The sequence below is a fragment of the Notolepis coatsorum genome (genome assembly GCF_963971535.1).
Source record: "Notolepis coatsorum genome assembly, chromosome: 7".
Taxonomy (NCBI): Eukaryota; Metazoa; Chordata; class Actinopteri; order Aulopiformes; family Paralepididae; genus Notolepis; species Notolepis coatsorum.
The window spans coordinates 122,125,483-122,148,303 of NC_140171.1; the positions used below are offsets into that span (position 1 = coordinate 122,125,483).

At 43.0% G+C, this 22,821-nt stretch overlaps 1 protein-coding gene across 1 annotated transcript in view; it reads left to right on the forward strand.

Moving 5' to 3' along the window:
* The window catches only part of cnnm2b (cyclin and CBS domain divalent metal cation transport mediator 2b), a gene marked incomplete at both ends in the record, with an annotated part of 99,619 nt that overhangs the window by 55,888 nt on the left and 20,910 nt on the right, over window positions 1–22,821 (forward strand). Inside the window, 4 exons of the mRNA XM_084319089.1 lie at window positions 15,408–15,551; window positions 17,044–17,181; window positions 18,983–19,152; window positions 22,093–22,186. Coding sequence (XP_084175215.1) covers window positions 15,408–15,551; window positions 17,044–17,181; window positions 18,983–19,152; window positions 22,093–22,186 — 546 coding nt within the window. The remainder of the gene's footprint in view (window positions 1–15,407; window positions 15,552–17,043; window positions 17,182–18,982; window positions 19,153–22,092; window positions 22,187–22,821) is intronic.

Sequence of the window (22,821 nt, forward strand, 5' to 3'; positions counted from 1 at the left end):
ATATGTTCCTTCAGCCCTATGTTCCTTCAGCCCTATGTTCCTTCAGTCATATGTTCCTTCAGCCCTATGTTCCTTCAGCCCTATGTTCCTTCAGTCATATGTTCCTTCAGCCCTATGTTCCTTCAGCCCTATGTTCCTTCAGCCCTATGTTCCTTCAGCCCTATGTTCCTTCAGTCATACAGTACTCCATTCATACTCATAGCCAAGCTCAGGGACCTGGGCTTGGGCTATGACCTCTGCCAGTGGGTCTTGGACTTCCTGACTGGCAGACCCCAGGTGGTGAGAGCAGGCAACTGCACCTCCTCATCCATCACCCTCAACATAGGGGCCCCCCAGGGCTGTGTTCTGAGTCCCCTCCTCTACTCCCTGTACACACACGACTGTGTGGCTCAGCGGAGTAGCAATACAATCATCACATTTGCTGACGACACAGTGGTGGTGGGCCTGATCTCTGCCAACGACGAGAGGGCCTACCTGGAAGAGGTCAAGGTCCTGGCGGGATGGTGCCAGGAAAACAGCCTCTCCCTGAACGTCAGCAAAACAAAGGAGATGATTGTGGACTTCAGGAGGTCGGGGGTCAAGGACTACAGCCCCCTCAGCATCGACGGGGCACCGGTTGAGAGAGTCAACAGCTTTAAGTACCTCGGAGCCTACATATCCGAGGACTTGACATGGACCACACACATTGACAGTGTTGTGAAGAAGGCACGACAACGCCTCTACTTCCTCAGGCGCCTAAGGAAGTTCCAAGTCAGTCAGAAGATCCTTAAGAACTTCTACTCATGTACAATAGAGAGCATCTTGACCGGCAACATCACCTCCTGGTTTGGGAATAGCACTGCACAAGACCGAAGCAGACTACAAAGAGTGACACGTTCAGCCGAACGCACAATTGGAGGGGGGCTCCCCACCCTCCAGAACATTTACAACAAGCGTTGCAAGGGCAAGGCTAAGAGAATCATTAACAACTGCCTCTTTGAACTGCTGCGGTCAGGCAAGCGATACCGGAGTCTCAAGGCGAGCACAGAAAGACTCAGAAGAAGCTTCTATCCCCAGGCCATCAGGCTGCTAAACGAACAATGAATGAACACTACACAACAACAACCACCAAACGCACATAGCACACACATCCACACGCACACACTCACTTTAAACAAACACACTGTAGCACCCACTCCACACACTTTATAGCACACACCCACTTTAAACAAACACACTGTAGCACCCACTCCCCACACTTTATATTTATGGATGAAGGATTGCACTACAACTCGTACACCTTACTGTAAATTGTACCTAAAATTGTACCTCATCCCATTTCTGCTTTGCACTAGATAGTACTGTACATTAGTACACTGCATAGTATTGTATATTATATGGTAACTCAGAACATTGTACATATGTCTATACCGAACACTGTGACCTCATTTTTCTTCTTCTAAATTACATGCTATATTATGTTATTATGTTATTTGATACTATCTTGTCTAGCACAGTCTCTGGAGCGTAACAGTAAGAAGCATTTTGTATGAAAGTATTCTGTACTTCTGTATGACAACTATTAAAGAACTTGAACTAAAGAACTTGAACTACAGTATGTTCCTTCAGCCCTATGTTCCTTCAGCCCTATGTTCCTTCAGTCATACAGTATGTTCCTTCAGTCCTATGTTCCTTCAGCCCTATGTTCCTTCAGTCATATGTTCCTTCAGCCCTATGTTCCTTCAGTCATATCTTCCTTCATCCCTTTGTTCCTTCAGTCATACAGTATGTTCCTTCAATCATACAGTATGTTCCTCCAGCCCTATGTTCCTTCACTCATACAGTATGTTCCTTCAATCATACAGTATGTTCCTTCAGCCCTATGTTCCCTCAGTCATATGTTCCTTCAGTCATATGTTCCTTCAGCCCTGTTCCTTCAGTCATATGTTCCTTCAGTCATATGTTCCTTCAGCCCTGTTCCTTCAGTCATATGTTTCTTCAGTCATATGTTCCTTCAGCCCTATGTTCCTCCAGCCCTATGTTCCCTCAGCCCTATGTTCCTTCAGCCCTATGTTCCTTCAGTCATATGTTCCTTCAGTCATATGTTCCTTCAGCCCTGTTCCTTCAGTCATACAGTATGTTCCTTCAGCCCTATGTTCCTTCAGCCCTATGTTCCTTCAGTCATATGTTCCTTCAGCCCTATGTTCCTTCAGCCCTATGTTCCTTCAGCCCTATGTTCCTTCAGTCATATGTTCCTTCAGCCCTATGTTCCCTCAGCCCTATGTATATGTTCCTTCAGTCATAGTTCCTTCAGTCATATGTTCCTTCAGTCATATGTTCCTTCACTTCAGCCCTATGTTCCTTCAGCCCTATGTTCCTTCAGTCATATGTTCCTTCAGCCCTATGTTCCTTCAGCCCTATGTTCCTTCAGTCATATGTTCCTTCAGCCCTATGTTCCTTTAGCCCTATGTTCCCTCAGTCATATGTTCCTTCAGCCCTATGTTCCTTCAGTCATATGTTCTTTCAGCCCTATGTTCCTTCAGTCATATGTTCCCTCAGTCATATGTTCCTTCAGCCCTATGTTCCCTCAGTCCTACAGTATGTTACACAATGACTCACACATCACTCATTAATTTACTAGCACCTTAGATCCTAGTTGTATATACATTACTTATTTTAAATGTATTGATAATCTGCTTAATCTGTTTACTTATACCAGGGTAATAATAATAATAATAATAATAATAATAATAATAATAATAATAATAATAATAATAATAATAATAATAATAATAATAATAATAATAATAATAATAATAATAATAATAATAATAATAATAATAATAATAATAATAATAATAATAATAATAATAATACACTTTATTTGTATAGCACCTTTCATACAGAAACTGCAGCTCAAAGTGCTTCACAGAGAAAACTGAAAAAACACAGGCATAAAATGAGCACATAAAGTGCAGACATATAAAATCACAGTTTTTCACATTAGGATCTAATATCCCAACAGGCCACCTTGTTTATGGTTTGATTCAGTTTTAAATAGAGAATAATAAAAAGAGTAAGATAGAATAGAATAGTAAAACAGTAGGGATGTTCGATATTGGCTTTTTTAACCGATATCCGATATACCAATATTGTCCAACTCTTAATTTCCGATACCGATATCAACCGATACCGATATATGCGGGGTTTCCCCCCCCCCAAAAACACAACATTATGCATACTTTTCACAATAAATAAAATACGAATTTGTTCTTACTTGCTTGCCTGGGTAAATAAAGGTTAAATAAACAAATAAAAATATATATATAATTTCCGATATTACATTTTAATGCCAATATCGGTAGGCCGATAATAACAGACATCCCTATAAAATAGTGCACATAAAGTGCAGACATATAAAATCCCAGTTTTTTACAGTCCAATAAAATAGTTCTGGATTACTGTTTAACAGTTTAAAGTCGTCTTTACCTTCTCTGTTTGGTATCCACAGTTTAAAACTTGACAGTCTTCCCTCCTGTTTGATACCCACTTTTACCCTTCTAACCTCCCACTCAGGGCAAACCTCCCTATCAGGGCGCAGTTCCCTCTCTCAGGGCGCAGTTCTAGGCCTGGGTCCTACACAGTTTTTAAGCCTGACAGTCTTTCAGGGTAGCCTACTGCCATGTCTCCACTGGTCAGGGTTTAGTTGTGCTGTGGCCTGTCTGGCACACAGTGGGCATTGCCATTGTCCAAACCTGGCTGGACCCCAGCTAAGACAGCCAACTTTCACAACCTGGCCAGAGATGGCTGGGGCTGATGTATCTATTGTGTACCACAGTTGGTGGTGTGAATTTTGACAGGTTGGTTAGCAACCGGAGAGTTTACAAGAAATACAAAGGAGACACAAACTCAACCATACCATACCTTGTTACACCATGGCTAGCCCCAGCCAGGCTGAACATAGCTAAGGCACTAGTTAGCTATATATATTTTCACATGAGGTAAACTTAGGATAGACCTTTATTTTGTATACTATTAATATTTTACTTGCACTATTGCACAATTTTACTCTGTCTATTCTATCTTACTCTTTTTATTATTGTCTATTTTTAAAACTGAACCGAACCATAAACAAGGTGGCCTGTTGGGATGTTGGATCCTAATGTGAAAAACTGTGATGTTATATGTCTGCACTTTATGTGCTCATTTTATGCCTTTTTTCTGTTGTGAAGCACTTTGAGCTGCAGTTTCTGTATGAAAGGTGCTATACAAATAAAGTTGTATTATTATTTATTATTTATCTTGTTGTTCTTTATCTTTTATTCTAGGGATGCCCCGATCACGTTTTTTGCCACCGATACCGATCACCGATCGTCTATGAGCCATATCGGCCGATACCGATCGCTTTTGTTTTCATTTTTTTTTTTTTTTTTTTTTTTTTTTTTTTTAAATGTATACATTTTTTTTTAAATAAAATATATATATTATATAATCATACTTGTAGTTGTATTATCTGCGAGACATCGCCACCACGCAACAAGTCAAAATGCTCGCTATCTGCAAACAGCTCCACTGTCTGTGTGTATACTCTGCTTTGGTCAAATCACATTCAGCATGCCCTCAGCTAGCCCCTTTCGTGACTGCGATGCAAGCCAGGGGCTCGAATATGCATCGAATCAATGTTATAAGACATTGATATCAGGAGCTATCTGTAGCTACTGCTAGCCGGCTAGATAACGTTAAGACAACGCCTCAGTGAACAATTTAGTTTACTGGGTCATTTTGTGTAAACAGTGAGCTAACGTGAGCTAACGGAGGTATCATGCACTACTAGACTATTGCTGGAGCATTTGTTGATATCAGGAGCTATCAGTAGCTAGCCGGCTAGATACCGTTACAATGCCTCATGTATTAAACTAAAAGTGAATAGTTGACTGGGTCATTTTGTTTAAACAGTAACGTTAGCTAGGTAGCTAACGTTAGCTCACAGAGGTCGCATGCACTAGACTAGAGCAGACTATTGCCAGAGGCAATAGGAGCCTCTGTTGACACGGGTCTGGGAGGGGCAGGGGGAGGAGGGGGAGGGGCAGTGCGCTGCAGCTCTGTGTGCCTGTTGCATGTCATTGATCTACTGGTCGACCACGGCCGACTGGTTGGGCACCACTGGTCTAATAGAAATAAATGCATTCGAACAAGAAACCAATGTATAGATATAGCAATGGCAAACAAAATTGCCAGGCCTAATGCGAGCCAGGGAAGTGCTGTGCTTTGTAACGTGGCTTCATGTTTTCATCCACTGAGCTGTGAGGCTCAACATTCTTGTTTTGGTTGAGGTCTGAACTCGCAAATTGCCCATAAACATCGTTTTTGTGGGTATTGTCCAGTTGTTGCTGTGTGGTTTTATCTGCCCATAATTCAAGCAAGCATGAAAGCATTACAGTAACGACGTTGTGTGTGTCACGCCCCCCGCTCCCACTAGCGCGCACCCGAGACCACCTATTTCATCGGTCCAGGTTCAGCGTCCCCGGGGACGAATCAGCGGGGGACGGGCACGGGGGGGAGCGTTCTCACTCAGACGGACACACCCTTTTCTGGTTCGACCCGGCGCTGATTCGACCCCGAATGGTGAGTGAGAAAGGGCCCTGAGAGAGAAGTCAGCGAGTGAGAACTACGCTAAGAATTGGATCATGTTTTTCTATAGGTTTTCACGATCGGCGAAAATAAAGCATTATCGGAATTCACCGATCTCATATTTATACTGAATATCGGCCGATACCGATCGCTGGCCAATCGTTCGGGGCATCCCTATTCTTCTTATTTTTATTTATTTATATTGACATTTACATTGCCCTGCCAGTAGCCCCCCCCTCCACTGTGCTGCTATTGCTCCTGAATTTTCCCAAGGGGACTAATATAGGAACATCTCTAGTGTTCCTTCAGCCCTATGTTCCTTCAGTCCTTCTTATTTTCCTTCAGTCCTTTTGTTCCTTCAGTCCTTCTTATGTTCCTTCAGTCCTTCTTTTGTTCCTTCAATCCTTATATATGTTCCTTCAATCCTTCTTATGTTCCTCCAGTCCTTATGTTCCTTCAGTCCTATGTTCCTTCAGTCCTTCCTATGTTCCTTCAGTCCTTATGTTCCTTCAGTTATATGTTCCTTCAGTTATATGTTCCTTCAGTCCTTCTTATGTTCCTTCAGTTATATGTTCCTTCAGTTATATGTTCCTTCAGTCCTTCTTATATGTTCCTTCAGTTATATGTTCCTTCAGTCCTTCCTATGTTCCTTCAGTTATATGTTCCTTCAGTCCTTCTTATGTTCCTTCAGTTATATGTTCCTTTAGTACTTCTTATTTTCCTTCAGTCCGCCTTATGTTCCTTCTGTCCTATGTTCCTTCAGTCCTATGTTCCTTCAGTCCTTATGTTCCTTCAGTTATATGTTCCTTCAGTTCTATGTTCCTTCAGTCCTTCTTATGTTCCTTTAGTCCTTCTTATTTTCCTTCAGTCCGTCTTATGTTCATTCAGTCCTATGTTCCTTTAGTCCTTCTTATTTTCCTTCAGTCCGTCTTATGTTCCTTCAGTTATATGTTCCTTCAGTCTCATGTCCCTTCAGCCCTGTTCCTTCAGTTTCTCTGTACTACTGTAGGCAACAAGCCTCACGCACAACAAGCTAATTCTATGTTCCCTCAAACCTATGTTCCCTCAGCATAATGTTATATAAATGCATTCCATGTAATGCTCCCTCAGCCCTATGTTCTTTCAGTCCTATGTTCAAGTTCAAGTTCAAGTTCTTTAATAGTTGTCATACAGAAGTACAGAATACTTTCATACAAAATGCTTCTTACTGTTACGCTCCAGAGACTGTGCTAGACAAGATAGTATCAAATAACATAATAACATAATATAGCATGAATTTAGAAGAAGAAAATGAGGTCACAGTGTTCGGTATAGACATATGTACAATGTTCTGAGTTACCATATAATATACAATACACAATACTATGCAGTGTACTAATGTACAGTACTATCTAGTGCAAAGCAGAAATGGGATGAGGTACAATTTTAGGTAAAATTTACAGTAAGGTGTACGAGTTGTAGTGCAATCCTTCATCCATAAATATAAAGTGTGGGGAGTGGGTGCTACAGTGTGTTTGTTTAAAGTGGGTGTGTGCTATAAGTGTGTGGAGTGGGTGCTACAGTGTGTTTGTTTAAAGTGAGTGTGTGCGTGTGGATGTGTGTGCTATGTGCGTTTGGTGGTTGTTGTTGTGTAGTGTTCATTCATTGTTCGTTTAGCAGCCTGATGGCCTGGGGATAGAAGCTTCTTCTGAGTCTTTCTGTGCTCGCCTTGAGACTCCTGTATCGCTTGCCTGACCGCAGCAGTTCAAAGAGGCAGTTGTTCGGGTGACTGGAGTCTTTAATGATTCTCTTAGCCTTGCCCTTGCAACGCTTGTAGTAAATGTTCTGGAGGGTGGGGAGCCCCCCTCCAATTGTGCGTTCGGCTGAACGTGTCACTCTTTGTAGTCTGCTTTGGTCTTGTGCAGTGCTATTCCCAAACCAGGAGGTGATGTTGCCGGTCAAGATGCTCTCTATTGTACATGAGTAGAAGTTCTTAAGGATCTTCTGGCTGACTTGGAACTTCCTTAGGCGCCTGAGGAAGTAGAGGCGTTGTCGTGCCTTCTTCACAACACTGTTAATGTGTGTGGTCCATGTCAAGTCCTCGGATATGTAGGCTCCGAGGTACTTAAAGCTGTTGACTCTCTCAACCGGTTCCTTCATTCTTTCCTTTGTTCCTTCATTTCTTCCTTTGTTCCTTCATTCTTTCCTATGTTCCTTCATTCTTTCCTATGTTCCTTCATTCTTTCCTATGTTCCTTCAGTCCTATGTTCCTTCAGTCCTGGTCTTTTAGTCCTATGTTCCTTCAGTCCTATGTTCCTTCAGCCCCATGGTCCAACATGCCCTCAACCCTTATTTCCTCAACCCTATGCACACAAGGTACTGTAAGGTGCTTTCGATAAAAGCGTTCCACCAAATGGCACATGTTATGTTATGATTATGTGATGTTATGTTACATTGTGCCAAGGGAACACATGTTTGAGGGAACACTGGGCTCTGGCAACCGAGAGCTGATCACTGCGACAAAATGAGATGTGATGGAACGTGTCATCTCTCCACACAGACACCTAATGTTGCAAGCCAGGTTGAACGACATATAATAGATCTCTTCGGGGATGATCTGTACTGAGGGTGCGGGGGGGTTAAAGCCATCTACAAAGGAGGGAGAGAGGGTGTAACCACCACTGCACTTGCATTGATCAGTTTGTACTGTGCTGTGCTGGCCCCTCCATTTGCAATCCCTTCCCCTGGGCAATTTAGAGTAATTGCTTGCTCAAGGACTTCAGCTCGAGACCTGATTGCTTTAACCTGCTGAGGTTCTATTTGCATGTTCATTTGTGAGAGAGAGTAGGACACCACTATTCTTTCAGGACCTATACTGGTCCTGTCGTTTGCATTAATTAATTAAATGTTCTATGTCTTGTAGAGAGACTGCCATGTTTGACTACAATTAGTATTATCTTTGGGTATGTTACTTTGGTATTATTGCTGCTAGGAAGATACCAGCCGACCAGATGGAAGTTCACTCTTTTCTCTTTGTTGTAAACATTGAGTCTGTGTGTAGAGCATGCTGCTGCCACACTGCTACACACCCCCACTGCTAGCCTGTGAACACGCTGATGTCAGGATGTGTCCTAGGGATGCAGGGAGCTGCAGAGCAATAAAACACACTTGGTGCCTATAGAGGCTATAAGCCCTGTGTCTGCCCTCACCAAGCCACATTAACACAATGAGACAAACATCTGAGCAGTGAGCCAGTGAAGTACCTGTGTTTTCCACAAAGACACACACACACAGACACACACACACACACACACACACACACACACACACACACACACACACACACACACACACACACACACACACACATACACACACAGACACACACCCTCCACTATTTCCTTTAATTTCAAACCTTCTTTATTCTGGAGAAAGGTTGTTGAGGTTTCCCTCATTTAACAATGCTGTCGAGAGCCAATCTAGAAACACTGTGATATACGGTGGTCATTTCCCTGCAATGGCCTTAAAGATAAACCGATACCAATGTGTATTTAGCTAGAGAAGACCAATCCAACCCCATTTATAACCAGGCAGTGTTGTAGAGCTATTCTTGGAAGTGGGGGGAACACACTTACTATCTGCCTTGTTATTATAGAGTGTAGACACACAGTGAGCATTGAATGACCATATGAAAGAAGTAGGGGCGCACCGCCCTCCCCCCCCCCCCCCCAACCCCACTACATCCCTGCACTCAGGCCTATCTGCATGGAAATGACTCGCTTCAAGACAATCTGATCACACGGCCGAGGGCTCCGGCCCGGCCCCGCTCGCTCGGTGAGAAGATCGCCGGGGCTGAATGGAAACTTCATTTTGCACGGGGCTAATATTAGCCCGGGCCTCTTGGAAAATTCCTTTTAAATGATCACAAGCTGAGAAAAGGCAAAGAATTTGTTTAGCGTTTTTCCTGACGGTATTCTCTCTGTGAGCACGGCGGGTCTTTTCTTTTTTCCCCCCTTCTCAGATGGTACAGCACACAGGAGGGTCCTGGGAAAGCAGATGTGGAGGGTGGGAGGGGTGGGGGGACTTCATGTCATGGGCTGAGTGTCTGTACGTCTGTCTCTGTCTGAGTGTCTATCTCCCTCCCTCCGCCTTGAGCGTCTGTCTCCGTGTTTGTCTTTCTCTCTGTCCCAGTGTCTGCCTCTCTCTCACTCTGTCCGTCTTATCTGAGTCTCTCTCCCTCCCTCCGCCTTGAGCGTCTGTCTCCGTGTTTGTCTTTCTCTCTGTCCCAGTGTCTGCCTCTCTCTCACTCTGTCCGTCTTATCTGAGTCTCTCTCCCTCCCTCCGCCTTGAGCGTCTGTCTCCGTGTTTGTCTTTCTCTCTGTCCCAGTGTCTGCCTCTCTCTCACTCTGTCCGTCTTATCTGAGTCTCTCTCCCTCCCTCCGCCTTGAGCGTCTGTCTCCGTGTTTGTCTTTCTCTCTGTCCCAGTGTCTGCCTCTCTCTCACTCTGTCCGTCTTATCTGAGTCTCTCTCCCTCCCTCCACCTTGAGCGTCTGTCTCCGTGTTTGTCTTTCTCTCTGTCCCAGTGTCTGCCTCTCTCACTTTGTCCGTCTTATCCGAGTCTCTTGTCTGTCCATCTCTTTGAGTGTCTGGTCTGTCTGCCTGAGTGTCTCGGTGTGCGGGCCCGGTCGCAGAGAGACTGTTGCTACCGTCGAGTGTTTGTTGAGCATCTTTTAGTAATATGCTAATAAGCTATATTTAGTCAGTTGACTAGTTGACTCTCACTCTCCCTGTCTGATTAATAGACCTGTTCGCTGTTTACAAACATACCATGTTTCGAGCCAATCAGCAATACCAACTGAGTCACGTGACTAAGTTGCCTCGGACCTGCGCGAGCTGCTGCGCCAAAAGGTCTATACAGACATTTCTCCACCAGACCACTGTGTTCTACTAAGTTGATTAATTGGTGGCTTTGGTCCTAGTTGAGTAATGCCAGGATCAGGCTACACAAATTCAGCCAAGATTTTGAACAGCGATGTGGCGACACAACTGACGAGAAGTCTAGCATGTTGGAACCTTTTTCCTTTTTCCTTCTAGTGTGATAATTCCTGCAACATGACTTTGACTATTTATTAAAAATGAGAAGTCCAAACTAAACCCTCCCTCCCTGGCAAACCGCATGCCAAGGCGGCATCCATCAGTCTGTCAGCAACAGATGCATAGTACACCCCGTCTTCCGGCACAGCAAGACATTATGATGCTATGATAACCTAGTATGACATGGTGACCATTTAGATTTGATTAGATTCAAATATAATGTCATTATACAGCACAAGTACTGTACAACGAAAATACGTTTGGCATCCAACCAATAGTAATATAGCCTACAATGTACAGGTGATTAAACTGGGTATAAAATATAAATTAGTAGTACTACTGCGTATATTGCTAATCAGATGTGTACAGAGTTAGTATAAAGAAGTATAAAGACACTGGTAGTAAGTCATACTGGCCAGCAGCCTAACTAGTAAGAGTAGGTATGGGATATATATAGATATAGTATAGATACAGATATGTAAAAATTATTATGCAGGTATATACAGACAGATGTGGATACATACAGTATATATATATATACGGTAAGAATGAATTTATGCATTGTGGAAGACAAAAGTATTGTGTAATTTGATCCCGGCATGAGACTTTTTTTGTCAAACAATTTTGATGTTTTTAAAATGCAAAGCAATAGCAATGTCACTAACTAATTAATTCACTATCTATCTATGACACTGTGTGTCCTTGTTCCCGTTCTGTTATTTTCTGGAGGGATAGTTCAGATTAGTGTAGTGTAAACGATCCATATGGCCCTTAGCTGACTTACCGAGTCCCGATGTTCTGGTTCAAGTTTCTTTATTAGTTGTCATACAGAAGTACAGAATACTTTTATACAAAATGCTTCTTTCTGTTACGCTCCAGAGACTGTGCTAGACAAAATAGATAAGTATAAAATAAAATAAGTATAGCAAGTATAAAATAGAAGTCACGTACGTAGACACAAGTGTTCAGTATGTACATATGTACAATGTTCAATGCAGAGTAGAAGTAACTGAGTTACCATTCTGGTTCCGAACAAGCCGGGCAGCTTCAGATAGGCACATGGGGTCCGGAAACCAAAAGGTTTTAATCCACACCACAACATGCAAACACATGTTTTATCCATCCACAACAGAATATAGTGTCACTCACAACCAAAGGTCTGATGACCTAACAAATTATACCTGGAGTGGGCTGTTGTGAAGCCAGCCCATCCAGTGCGTGCTTTAAGCACAGGTCCCGGTAGGAGGAAATAATAAAGCGTTTTCCAAAGTAAATGTATTTATTAAATAACGGGGAATGAAACCCACAACACAGTCAGGGGAAAAGGTAGGGGAGAACAAACAAGGTAATACAATAAGGTAAACAAGTATTACAGTGCCCACAGATACCAACCAGCCAGAGGTTGGCACTGGGAACCACCCAGCAAACGTACACAAAGTACAAGTCCACACAAAGTGGTAAATGGCATAAAGAGTACACAATATCCACTCAATAGTGGTAAATGGCACAGAGGCCAACAATATATACAAACCCACACACTACTCTAATCCACACAATACTCTAATCCACACAAAGTGGTGTAAGCACAAAGAGTACACAATAAAGCAGCCACACAATAGTAGCAAATAGGCAACCTCCACACTCCACTCTGGTCAGTGGCAATGATACAATGAGGCGCCCGGATGTGTGTCACATGCCAGGCTTTAACCACCCGTCTACTGAGGCTGATTGCCCGCAGCTGCCACTCATCAGGCAATCAGCACAATCAGAGAGACGGGCACCACCTGGCAAAGGGAGAAAGAAAAAAAGGTAAATACAAAGGTGACACACACCATATACATATAACAGATACGACAACTACTTACCTATACTAACCTGATGTTTACATGGTGTTAAAAATATGGTAACAATGATAATGACCACCCCACGTACGTCACAATAGTATAATATGTATCTCCAATGTTCTTCTCTCGGACTGAAGCGATATCTTGGCGCAAACTAGCTAGATAGCCCCCAGTATGTAGTAATACTAGAGAGAGAGAAGAATAAAGTATCAGCATTATAAAAGGACTGTTGTATTCTGTTGTGGACCGTTAAAACTTTTGTTTGCATGTTTGCCTTTTTCTTACCAGTCCCCATGTGCTGCCTATCTGAAGCTGCCGCCTCATTCAGAACAAGCCACAATTTACTCAGCCTAAATTCAAGTCAGCTAATGACTATGCATTAATTACACTACTGGAAAAGTATTTCATACCACTTAACACATTGACCGCCAGCAGCAGGGGGCGCTGATCCCCATTCATCGCCAGGTCTTTATTCAATGGATATAGTTTTAGACTGCGACATTTGCGAGTACTTAAAATATATCTTATATTATATCTAATAACGCCGTCAAGTCTCAGTGAGTTGCTTCCAGTCAACATGCCAGAGACGGATTGTTTTTTCATCTGTACATTAGGGCTGGGAGATATAACAATAACGATAATTATCACGATATATTTTAATAATCGATATCGAAGAAAAAAATATCAAAAAAAAATATATAGATTTTTTTTTTTTTTTGTGACCTGCAACAGGGCAGTTTTAAAACCAGAGACAGTGGACAGACTTGTCTTTCTTGCCTGCAACTTAAAGTAATGGCTTTGCTTGTCCAAATGACAATACTGACCAAATTGAGATTTATTTTTCTCTTGTCCATTTATTTTGTTTGCTTTCTAATTTAAAATACAGTTTGAAACCGTCTGTACACAGTAGGCTATGTGTGCTAGGAGAGCTAGTCTCCAGTCGTGAGTCACGGTACACATGTGAAGTGGTTTGTCCACCAAAAAAGCGCCAAAAGATAGAAAAGAAACTAGCAGAGCCAGAACTGTTCAACTTCCCTGGAGCCACAGCCTGTTTACTTTCGCTTTTAAACCAGCTGCAGCCTGAGAACTGGAGTGTGAGGGGATGTAATACTAAAGATGGCGACAACGACAAAGAATTGCTGCAAAATAAACATACATCTGTTTAAAAAAATAAATAATAATAATTTCTGTACTTATAACAATATCGATAATATCGAATATCGAGTGATATAATATTGTTATCGATATCGTTATCGCGATATAATCTTTTGCCATATCGCCCAGCCCTACCGTACATTTCCGTTTTATAGAGTATGGTTTGGGTGCTTTTCAGTAATTCCAGGAAAAAGATGAGAAAAAGGCATTTTACTGTAATCCAGTCATCACGTCCAGTCATCTCGCCCCCCCCCCCCCCACCGCAGTCAACGGTAATAAGCTCAACACGGTCCACACAGATATAGCTGTGATCGCGGTAGAAATAAATGTCAGATCAACGATCAAATTTATATATAATGTTCTTACCTTGTATCTGATGTAATGCAAAAGAAATAATCCAAATATCTGATCGCAATTCCAAATAGTGCTCGTAGAGGTCCGTACCACACTACCGACCGTTTCACAATGACTGGTGGACGGGGTTACTGTGCGATGCCATCCAAGGCGCTTTACAACTTATGCCTCTCACTCACCCATTCACTCACATATTCACACTCCGACGGCAAAGGCAACCTGCTCATGGTTCAAGTTCAAGTTCAAGTTTCTTTATTAGTTGTCATACAGAAGTACAGAATACTTTTATACAAAATGCTTCTTTCTGTTACGCTCCAGAGACTGTGCTAGACAAAAAAAGATAAGTCTAAAATAAAATAAGTATACCAAGTATAAAATAGAAGTCACGTACGTAGGCACAAGTGTTCAGTATGTACATATGTACAATGTTCAATGCAGAGTAGAAGTAACTGAGTTACCATACAATATACTATACAATATACTAATATACAATATACTATATAGTGCAAAGCAGAAATGGGATGAGGTACAATTTAGGTACAATTTACAGTAAGGTGTAATGAGGTATGGGTTGTAGTGCAAATTATTTACCAATAAATATAAAGTGTGTTTAGGTGTTCTAAAGTGTGTAAGTGGGTGCTGCAGTGAGTTGTTTGTTTAAAGTGAGTGTGTGTGTGTGGATGTGTGTGCTGTGAGTGCATTTGATGGTTGTTACATAGTGTTATTGTTCGTTGAGCATCCTGATGGCCTGGGGATAGAAGCTTCTTCTGAGTCTTTCTGTGCTTGCCATGAGACTCCGGTATCGCTTGCCTGACCGCATCAGTTAGGGGTTAAGTAGTGTCTTGCTCAAGGACACTTCGACACATGCTGCCAGGAGATCGGAAATCGAACCAGGGACCTTCTGATTACCAGACGACCGCTCTACCTCCTGAGCCACTGTCGCCCCAATTAAATCAACGAATCAATCGGGGTCGAGTCCTGACTATTAAAGCGACTATGAATTCCTTCAGTGGAGGAAACACGTTCTACTCTTGTGTGTCAGGTCCTGATGGGCACAGTTTGACTATAATTTGCTTCACATAACATAATGTATGCATGCCTCTGTGACACGTGTCACATTCACACTGTTTATCATACTGAGTATGGTACTTGTATGTTGACCTGTATTTCTCACAACGAGCTGGAGCTATAAGCTCCTTATCGATATATGGCCTGACTTTACAATCTGTGTGTGTGTGTGTGTGTGTGTGTGTGTGTGTGTGTGTGTGTGTGTGTGTGTGTGTGTGTGTGTGTGTGTGTGTGTGTGTGTGTGTGTGTGTGTGTGTGTGTGTGTGTGTGTGTGTGTGTGTGTGTGTGTGTGTGTTTTGCTAGGTAAATCCCACCTGGCCATAGTTCAAAGGGTGAACAACGAGGGCGAGGGCGACCCCTTCTACGAGGTCCTGGGTATCGTCACCCTGGAAGATATCATCGAAGAAATCATCAAATCGGAGATCCTAGATGAGACCGACTTGTACAGTAGGTCCCTATTCACTCACATCTGTTAGACTGACCTGTACAGTTGGTCCCTACTCACTATTCACATATATTAGACTGACTTGTATAGTAGGTCCCTACTCACTATTCACATACTGTATATTAGACTGACCTGTACAGTAGGTCCCTACTCACTATTCACATACTGTATATTAGACTGACCTGTATAGTAGGTCCCTACTCACTATTCACATACTGTATATTAGACTGACCTGTATAGTAGGTCCCTACTCACTATTCACATACTGTATATTAGACTGACCTGTACAGTAGGTCCCTACTCACTATTCACATACTGTATATTAGACTGACATGTACAGTAGGTCCCTACTCACTATTCACATACTGTATATTAGACTGACCTGTACAGTAGGTCCCTACTCACTATTCACATACTGTATATTAGACTGACATGTACAGTTGGTCCCTACTCACTATTCACATACTGTATATTAGACTGACCTGTACAGTTGGTCCCTACTCACTATTCACATACTGTATATTAGACTGACCTGTATAGTAGCCGGTCACTACTTGCATCTGTTGAAAATGTTTCAGCTTGAGTGAGAAATGTGCCTCCGCCACGACAAAGTTAATGTGGACATAATTGTTACAATGACTTATAGAATGTGAAATACATTGCTATATTCTGTGTAGCCTATGAATTAACTGTATTTTAAAACGGTCCCATTTTTGTAAATGTCAGCTATGCTACTGTTAAGATTTCATGTTCAAGGGAAGCAAACTCATAACAGCATAGCAACACAAAACTTCACATTGAGTTCTGTGTTAATGTACGGTTAGACCAGGTCCCATATTCACAAATCTGATCTGTTAGACTGTATATACATCAGTCAGTCTGATTATGTTTCACATAATGAACTATACGGTTTCTAAATGACATTGAGTCTAAAATAGAAGCCTCTATTTCTCTAATAAGCACTAACAAATGTATAATACTGTACATTAGCAAATCAACAGGAATTAACAGAAATATTTCACATTTGCCATATTTATGAAATACATTATTGTTAGTCCATTATTTGCTTGAAAGCATATAGCTTTGAGTTATGCTGAGAATGTGGTAAGCTAACAATGTAGCCCCCCCCCCCTCTCCCTCAGAGAAGGGCACCATGGCTACATTTCCTGAAAAAGCAATAGCCCACTATAGTCGGTTTCACTGGAATCCCGTTGCTAGGGAACAGTTTGGACCAAATTGTATTTCCTGTCAACTATTAGCATTAGCAAACACTGCGACAGGAAATAAACTTGGGTCCTTTTAGAATGTTATTGCTGTCACTTTGAAAAACCGTCTATAGCTTTGGGTTTACTGAAGTTTATCCACCTCTAGGAGCGATGTGTCTCAGTATACATGAGGAGTGCAGTGGGTTGCTAGCTTTTCCTAAAAAGTTTCCTGGTAACTGTCTCACACTCCTCCGTTGTCATGCCCCCCCCCCCCCCCCCCCCTTCCCAGCTGACAACAAGACGAAGAAGAAAATCACCCATCGGGAGAGGAAGCAGGATTTCTCTGCCTTCAAGCCAACCGACAATGAGATGAAGGTTAAAATATCACCTCAGCTTCTGCTGGCTACCCTGCGTTTCCTAGCAACAGGCAAGTGGGCTGCGTTGCTGCTTGACTTCCCCCCAGTGTGCCCTCAGCCCCTCGCTGTGAGGAGAGTGTGTGTGTGCGTGTGTGTGTGTGTGTGTACATGCGGTTGTGCTCTGGGGTGTTTGGGGAGGAGGAGTGAATAGTATTTGTGTAGAATGAGTTTGTGTATCTGTGTTGCTAGTGTGTGTGTGAGGGAATGATTTGTGTGAGTCTTCACAACAAGCGTGGAGGTATGTGTGTGTGTGTGTGTGTGTGTGTGTGTGTGTGTGTGTGTGTGTGTGCGTGTGTGCGTGTGTGAGACCGTGAAGAAGTGCTAGGCCTCTCGGAAAAGCGGCGCGGGATGTCTGTGCAGGCACCGGGCACAGATCTAAAAAACACAGGCGATTATTTGCTTGCGTGTCATGAACTCGAGGTGACAAGTTTGCGATCTTAGCCGCAGCTTTAAAAACACCACCCTGTTTGTTTACACTAGTTCCTCGATGACATCACTTCCAGCAGTTTTGGGCCAATCGTCAGGGTTCTCACAGAAGTCGAGTGTAAAATGTGAACAATGTCACCCGCTTTCCCTCGGGAAGTAGACCTCTGAGCGAGGAGGAGAATGTCAAACGACTACAGTAGCAGCCGTCGCTCGTGCCTTATTTTGGTAGGATTGGGTTCAGAACCTGGACCCCGCAGCGAAGCGTTGATTAAGGGTCCTCTAAAGTTTATTTGCGAAATGTGGTTCCTGATGGCAGAGCCTGTGCTGAGCTGACGCATATCCCTGTTTGAAGAAGCTCCTTGGACTTAATAATTACGATGACGATGATAATTATTTTTTTATCCACTTTTTCTCCCATTTTTTATATTTTCTCCCATCCCAATTTCGTATCATCCAATTCAACCCTCCCCTGTCACGGACGCTGTTTCTTGCCTCCCACAAGCCGGCTGCAATGTGGACTAAGTCATACATAGCACAAGTCCCCTCCGGTACTTGAGGTAACAGCAGTCGCATCTTTTCACCTGCGCAGCTCGATCTCTCAGTGGCGAGGAGTAACGCGTGGGAGGCTCACGCTGCCCCCGACACTTCCTGATTCTACTGCGCAGGTGCACCAACCGACCTGTAGGAGTCGCTGTCCACAACGCCCGATCCCCACCCATCAGTTTCCCACCCCCTAATACGGCCAATGTGTATTAGTACGGACGACCAGCTAAACTGAAAGCAAATGTGGAGCGCTGGGCTCGAACTGACGAGCCCAGCGTCTCCAGCATTTCGTGGCGAGCGCCTTGCCCACTACGCCACGATGATGATGATCATTTAAAGGTGAATACATTTTTTCAGGATTTTCACGTTCAGACTTGTTTGCAGTTGTGATCAAGATAAGATGAGATAAAATAAGATAAGATATTCCTTTATTGATCCCTTTAGGGAAATTCGGGCGTCATAACAGCATGGGGGGGGGGGGGGGGGGTACAGGTATGGGCAGGGTAATAGTAGAAAGACATACAGGCAATAAATGAATATGGAAATATGAGAAAAAATAAACGGTGTAAACAATATAATTAACTATCGGTTATATTATACGTTACAATAAATATAGGCAATAAGGAATCACATCGGAATATATACTATGAGGAAGAGTAAAGGTAAACGGTAGACACAAGGTGCAGTTTACCCAAGTTGGCCTAACATGCATGATGAAGAGTTAAAAGGGGTTGGATATGGTGGTATGTTTGTACGTCATCTTCATATACTATTTCACAGTCTCTCTCTCTCTCTCTCCATGTCTCTCTCTCCATGTCTCTCTCTCTCTCTCTCTCCGTCTAGAGGTGGAGCCGTTCGGACCGGCGCAGATGTCTGAGAAGATCCTGCTGCGTCTGCTGAGGCACCCCAACGTCATCCAGGAGATGAAGTACGACGACAAGAACAAGCGGGCACCCGAGCACTACCTCTTCCACCGGAGCAAGCCTGTCGACTACTTCATACTCATCCTGCAGGTCCGTGGACACAAATAATAATAATAATAATAGATCAAATTTATATAGCGACTTTCTAGAACCCAAGGTCGCTTCACAATCAGGACAAAAAATAGGGCTAGGGAAATAGGGGGAAAAAAGGGGGATGAGGGAAGGTAAGGGATAATGGACCTAATCTAATCTAAACTAACTGATGGGGAAAAGCCTTGGTGAAGAGGTGTGTTTTTAGTGCAGATTTGAAGGTGTCCAGGGTTGGGGCATTGCGGATTTCGGGGGGGAGAGAGTTCCAGAGGGTAGGGGACGCCACGCTGAAGGCTCTGTCCCCAAAAGTCTGTAACCTGACCAAGATCGGAGGATCGTAGGTTCCGGGATGGAGTGTGCTGGTGGAGGAGATCAGACAGGTATCGGGGGGCGAGGGCATGGAGGGACTTGTAATAATAATAATAATAATTTAGGACCTGCTCAGAGGTCATCAATCGGCATGCATGCGATTCGTCTCTGCAATTAACCCATCCCATTAAAAGAACACGCCAACATTTTGGGAAATTCGCTTTACCGTCTTCGCTTTACCGTTTTTATATTGTACAGCACTTTGGTACAACTTCGGTTGATTTTAAATGTGTGTGCTATATAAATAAAGTTGACCTTGACCTTGACCTTGCACGTTAGCCTAGCTTAGCACAATGAATGGAAGCTGACATGGCCGGTTAGCCTATAGACGTTGTCCAACTAACACCTCCCCCGAAATGCTAACTGGCCATGTCCGCTTCCATTCATTGTGCTAAGCTAGGCCAATGTGCAGCCAGATAGCTTTCTACTGAACGCACAGAGAGAAAGCTGGTATCTATCTTCTTGTCTCTCTCTGGAGAAGACGGTAAAGCAAATTTCCCCAAATGTTGGCGTGTTCCTTTAACCTGAATCCTATCGTTCTCGTTGTGAAGAGGACATGTGATAATCGGATGTGAAGCGCGCCTACTGTACGTGAAGCGCGCCTACTGTACGTGAAGCGCGCCTACTGTACGTGAAGCGAGCCTACTGTACGTGAAGCGCGCCTACTGTACGTGTTCTGTGTCTTGAGAGAGAAACTCAGCTGGATCCCGTCACCCTGAGGAGAGCTCTAGTGAAATGCAAACACTATTTCCTCAACTATTTCTTCAACACGGTTTCTCCGGCAGTTGAAGCTAGTTGAGGAGATAGCCTGCTGCAGATAACTAGAGGTCCGCTCTCTCCCAGGCGAGGTCATTCTGCGGAGGCTTCTCGGGTGGGAGGCGACGCAGCAGAGCTCTGGAGACACAGAGCACAGTGGTGAGTTTTATCTGTCCCGATTACCACCTGTCCTCACGAGAGAATGACTTCTTGACCCGGGAGATATTAGACCTCGTAAAAATGTGCAGACCTTTAAGCGATATTCACCTTACAAAGGTCATGACGTTTATGTAACGATGATGGTGTTTTTGCTCACACGTTCATTTGGACTTTAATCCAACGTCCATAAAAAGACGTGCATGTTCCTGCCATTGACCCTCGTCCTGGTGCTGGCAATACAACTGGAGTGGGTCCCCGGGGCATCACACTGTGTGTCTGTCCACTGCTCCTAAACAGTTAGGATGGGTCGAATGCAGTGGACGAATTTCCCCAAGGGGATTAATAAAAAATATAACTTGGCTTATTTTATCTTATGAAGATTTACCACTAAGTCAACATGTGTCTCTGAGCTGGTATTACTAAACCTACCAGTAGCACCTCCCTCCTCCCTCCTCCCTCCTCCCCCACCCTCCTCCCTCCAAGCCCTGCCCTCAGGAAACAGGCCTCGGGTCAAGTGAGGTCCAGGTTGCCTGAATTCTTTCCCCAATACATTTCCAGTTCCGCGTTCGCCTTCTGCGCTCTGATTGGCCACTGACGTTTCTGGTCATGTGACATGTGCGCCCAATCGTGTGACGGCAAGTTCTTTCGCCGGTTAAGCTTAGGCACTCTTTCGAAGTTGGTTAAGGTTAGAGTTTGTGTGTAGAGTTTGTGGCGATAGAACACCAGCCCTGATTCCAAACTCTAACCTTAACCAACTTCGAAAGAGTCGCCTAAGCTTAACCAGTGATAAACTAGGCGTTAGGTAGTTTGCAGGCTGTTAGACCCGGAAATGGGCAAAGACACAGCTCGTCACACGATTGGGCGCACATGTCACATGACCAGAAACGTCAGTGGCCAATCAGATCGCACCAGAAACGTCCGTGGCCAATCAGATCGCCGAACGCGCACTAGAAATGTATTGGGGAAAGAATAGACGCGTCCAGGTTGGACCATTAAGGTCACTTGTAGACTGGGCCAAGGAGAGGATTGGGAGTTATTAAAAAGAGCAGGGATTTTCTACAAATAGTAAAAAAAAAGGAGCAGTGAGAAAGATTGAGGGGGGATTTGCTTGCGGCCGTGATTTGATTAAAGGTGCCACTTGTAAGATTATCATCGATCATCCGGAATGAGTACCATGTAGACTCAACAACATGCAAATTCCGTTCAGTAAGGGTGTAATTTAATCTAATGGGCCGATTATGGTCCAGAATGCAAGTTTAGAAAACCAGAAATCTCAGCACCCGGCGAAGTTATAATTAGTCAACAGGGGCCTTTTACCGTCCTAATTAACAGTAATCAACTTGTTCATGTTTTTTTAACAGTAATAATAATAATACCTTTAATGGGAGGAGCGAAGCAGTTGTTGAATTGAACAAGTTGATTGTGGCCTGTAAAAGCCCCTGTTTGAAAAAGTATTTTACGTGTGTGTGTGTGTGTGGTTGGCATGACAGAAGGTGTGTGTGCCTACTACTGTACATACCATGTACATATTATTTATAATATGTCATACATATTATTTATAATATAATATTTATAATATGTCATTATGTTATTTATGTATAAAATTTGCACTATTGCCGATTAATTTCCTCTCATGGTTGGCTGTTTGCCCCACAGGGGAAGGTGGCGGTGGAGGCAGGGAAGGAGGGGATGAAGTTTGAAGCCGGGCCTTTCTCTTCCTACGGGACGATGGCTCTCACAGCCTCACCAGGTAACACTGCCCATCTAATGTCCTTCTCATGTCACTTCCTTGACCTGGAGAGGACGTAAAAACCCTTTTCTTGTGTTTATGAACCCTAGTGTTGGCCCAGATTATTTAATAATGACATTGTATTATTACTAGTTTGATGGGTCAATCTGCTCGCCTTGTGTATTGTCATCGGCGCTCAGTGCAAATCGATTGTCTTCTCTTGATATAATTTGTATTCAACGTTTCAACACGTACACAAACAAAGCAGACAGAACAGACAAAATCAAGACATCAGATATGCACAACGACGACAAATAAAATAAATATATAATATATAATATATATATATATATATATATATATATATATATATATATATATATATATATATATATATATATATATATATATATATATATATATATATATATATATATTAGAGGTGGGCATAGATTAATTTTTTTAATCTAGATTAATCTATCTGCAATCCTGGATTTAATCTAGATTAAAATGGCTCAAAAAAAAAAAAAAAAAAACCTGCCGAAGGCATTCAAAATATCTGTGTTCTACCCAAATAATGACCAGAAGTAAGTCCTTACTTTTTCTTTCCTCCTTATGTTTCTCAGGCCAGGTGGCCCATTACACCATGAGCCCAT